The 3707-nt window shown below is 49.1% G+C and overlaps 1 protein-coding gene across 1 annotated transcript; it reads left to right on the forward strand.

The window, feature by feature from the left end:
* The first annotated feature begins 1166 nt into the window (after positions 1-1166).
* LOC102397458 (major allergen I polypeptide chain 2) lies at positions 1167-3416 on the forward strand. The gene is made up of 3 exons (XM_044932203.1): positions 1167-1324; positions 1825-2006; positions 3184-3416. The coding sequence occupies exons 1-3, from the start codon at positions 1210-1212 to the stop codon at positions 3283-3285; spliced, it is 399 nt and encodes a 132-aa protein (XP_044788138.1). The 5' UTR covers positions 1167-1209; the 3' UTR covers positions 3286-3416.
* Positions 3417-3707: the final 291 nt, after the last annotated feature.

Consider the following 3707-nt stretch of genomic DNA (forward strand, 5'->3'; position numbering starts at 1 on the left):
TGCCATTTCCTTCTCCTCCCTGACCAGGGATTGAACCAATTACCATGCATTGGAGGGCCTATTCTTAACCACTGGACCACCAGGGAAGTCCCCATTTATTTACTTAATCATTTGTTTGTTCAGTATGGACTCAAACATATTACTTTATACTTTGGATATCATCCAATACTGTTATATATTTTGTGTGTCAGACCGTTTCCAGTTTGGCCATTGGGAGCATCTCACACTTCCCTTTAGAGTTTCAAGGTCCATTTCATCTTGTTTTTGCTAACAAACAGCTCTCCTGGAGTGTAAGTTTGATTTTGACATTGAGAGGGTTTTCAAGTGTAGAATGCCACCTCTGATGGCCCAGCCCTCTGGGCCTTAGAACTCCTGTCCTCAGTGTCCTGTAGGGCTGTGGACCTCAGAGTCTCTGATGCGTGAGACAAACCACACAACCTCACAGCTGCTCACTGATGTTTCTGGATAGACTGTGCAGTGCTAGTAGTTCTTGAGACCAGGTTCACTGATGGAAGAGGATGAGACAACCAGAAAGGGCAAGTCTGGACCACTGGGGGTCCAGAATGTTTCCAGGAACTTGTTTCCTTAAGTGTTTGAGAAAAGTTGTGGCATGATTAGAATTTATCAGAATTATCAGTGCTGGAGAATATCCATCTGGTCCCAGGTCCTGTGAGTTCCTTCTTGGGAATGATTGGAGGCCAAGGCTGCTGTCCAGCAGTGCTCAGGGCCCTGTCTAGGGTCTGCAGATGTTAAGATATTTGATGATTCAGGAAGACCCAACTCCCCATTTTTATCTCCAGGACTTGAGCTTTGGATAAAAGGGAGGATTCTGGATGACTTTTTTTCTACCTGAGGGTGGTGTAGACCTATCCTTGGCCCTCCTGTGATTCTATCTGCTCAGTGTGGGAGAGTGTTGCCTCAGAACCAGGATAGGCTGGGGGAAGGATGACCAGGAAAACAGGTGATGGTTGGGGCTGGGACAACAGAGCATTTGGCTCCAAATGAGTCACTTATAAATGTCAACTCCACTTGATCTTTGGCAAAGATGCTACCACAAAATCTCCCTGAGCACTGTTCTCAGAACAGGATGGGCTTCCAAGTAAACATCCCAAGGTCCAAGAGAACCACCTTTGCCACAGGTTCTTGGCCACAGGCCCGTGGTCCTCCTGAGAGGGATGTGGGTTGAGCTTGGCGAGCTAGTTGTTTATAATGCCGCAGAAACCTTGCCCTGAGCAGAGGACTCCACCTGCCGCCATGATGAAGGGAGCACTGCTTGTGCTGACCCTGCTGGTGACCAGAGAGCTGACCTTCAAGACGACTGACGGTAGGAAGGAGATTCCAGATGACCCTTCTGATCCTTGCCCTTTGCCATCTCACTGCATCCTCCACAGTCCTGTCCTATCCGCTTCTAGGGACAGATTCCAAGGGTAGCTGACAGATCAGTGCCCAGGAGCCCTGCATAAATTCCTTGAGCCTGTCAGTCTTTGAATGTAGAGGGTGGTGTGGAGCTGGAGGGATCATTAGCTGTGCAAACCCTGGGGAATATTTTGTTGGGGGCATTAGTGCTCATTGGAAGGGAGGAAGAAGGCTGATATACCCAGGGATGGTGGTCAAGGGCAGAGGGGTCTCCAGGGCTCACCCCTCTTGCTGCTCCCTCTGCTGGGAGGTTTTCTGTCTGGGATGTTAAGCAGTCCTGGGAGAGGCCGGGTCTCTGTGGGAGATGATCCTGGAAGCTTTGGAGATGTGGCTTCCTATCAAGTGGTGGAAACAGGAACCTCCTACTCTGGTTATTCTTTGACAAGATGTTTTCTGTCTTTCCTTCAGCGGAAGCCTGCCCTGTGTTTTATGGCGGGGTTGCTGCGCTGTTACTTGGAAGCAAAACATTGTTGAATTCAACGCTTGATTTGGTTGATGCTACTGATGAGGAAAAGGCAGCCTTTGGAAAAGTCCAGGATTGCTTCAATGAGGCGGGATTTGTTGCCAAGCTGAAAATTGTAGAACTCATGGTAATTTACTCTCCTGACCCTGACTCTGCCCTGCCCACTCACATGCATAGTGTGGTATGCCACATGGGAATAGATCATGCAGTCATGGGATATGTGACAGACAAGATCTATAAGCAAAGAAGCACATAAATCTTTGCTCCACCCTGCAGCACCTGTAATATGCGAGGGCAGTCCATGTACACATCCAGCCTCTGTTGTTGCCAAGTATGCCCACAGCATGCGAATCAACTCACAAACAGAATAGGGTTGCAAGGCCAAGTGTGTTGAGGCAGGTGATTGTTTTTTTCCTCAGTGAGTGGAACTAGCATCGGAGCAGTAGAATTTTACCGTCTGGGAGGAAAGGAAGCTTTCAGTTCACACACATGTAGGAGTCATGTCAGTTCTACTTTAGGAATATTGAAAAGGAGCCCCTGGCTTTAGAGTCTCTTTCCAGCATGGGACTCCCTGGCTTTGTAAGGTTTCATCACCTCCTCTTGTTCCCACTGTGTGGGCCTTGACTCTGGCTCAGAGTCCCATTTCTACTGACATATCTACAAGCCTGTTTTTCCACTGTGGTGTTTTGGTGCCTGAGGCTCCTGAGCAGGCTTCTAGGTACCTGTGACTGCTCACCTTGGCTAGCAGTATATCTCCCGAAGAACCATTTTCCTTTATACTTCTTGTCAAACAATACTGGAGATTTTGGATAGTCTGTCTCAACATTTTTTCCCTCAAATTTTCTGTTCAAAATGAGAGGTTTTTTTGCAAACAGTAATGCACATAATAGGAGCACACAGAGCACATGGGTTTGTTTACAACACCTGCATGCACATTAGTCCACTCAGCACACCTGACAGAAGAGGCTCAGGTGCAGGAGGTGTGACCCAAACCCAGGCTCCAGCACCTTGCTCCTCCCTCAGGACCCACTCCGGCTGTGCCCTGATGACTCTTATTATCTCCTCCTCTCCCTGGGTGGCTGGTTGCTAGTCTCCATCCTGATGCCTGTGCCTGGGCTATTAGGGAGCCATCCTCCCCCTGGTCCCTGATGGCAGCCTCCTCTCCATTGGTGGGTCTGTGGGCAGAGTTTCTTGCTGGGGAGGGAGCTGAATGCCTGAGGGTATAGCATGTGGTGATGCTGGGTAGACAGGATAGCCCTGCTGTGGGCTCAGGTGTTGTCCCTCCTCCTCCTCCTCCCTCCCAGGGTTCCATCATCTCTGACAAGGATTGCACCGGCTATCAAGTGTCCACGGTTCTGGGTAGTGTTTTTGGAATAATTCTCAGTGCAGTCTCTTTGGTGAAATAGTCTTTGCCAGTGATGCCTGGTCTGCGCTCCATGTGCCACCCTGTTCTTCTCAACTGAAGCTGGAATCCTGACACCTGTCCCACCCATGTGGTCTCTATCAGGCTTACTCTAATAAAATCACTGCAGCAGTGCTCAGTGTGCCCAGTGTCTGTCTGCTGTGGGGAGGATGTGAAGCAGGAGGTCTTGGGTGATGGTGAGAGTGACCCAAGTGGTTACTGTGGGGAGTATGGGGATTGGGATCAGACAGAATGAGGTAAACCTAGGCCCTGTCCTGACAAACTGTGGAACCATGGGCATGTTTATAGTAACTTTCTCAAGTCATTCTGTCATCTGCTAAATAGGGGCTGTGTATGAAGATTAAGCGAAAGAAGATATAGGTAACCCTTGCCATCACAGGCCTGGAAGGATAAAGCTGTTGCTTG

Source organism: Bubalus bubalis, chromosome 18 (genome assembly GCF_019923935.1).
Source record: "Bubalus bubalis isolate 160015118507 breed Murrah chromosome 18, NDDB_SH_1, whole genome shotgun sequence".
NCBI lineage: Eukaryota > Metazoa > Chordata > Mammalia > Artiodactyla > Bovidae > Bubalus > Bubalus bubalis.

Bases quoted from the DNA above. Each gene is read 5' to 3' on its own strand.
- LOC102397458 (XM_044932203.1), top strand. From the start codon at position 1,210: ATGCCGCAGAAACCTTGCCCTGAGCAGAGGACTCCACCTGCCGCCATG. The intron at 1,325-1,824 runs GTAGGAAGGAGA...TCTTTCCTTCAG, and splicing joins GACCTTCAAGACGACTGACG to CGGAAGCCTGCCCTGTGTTT. The intron at 2,007-3,183 runs GTAATTTACTCT...CCTCCCTCCCAG, and splicing joins TGAAAATTGTAGAACTCATG to GGTTCCATCATCTCTGACAA.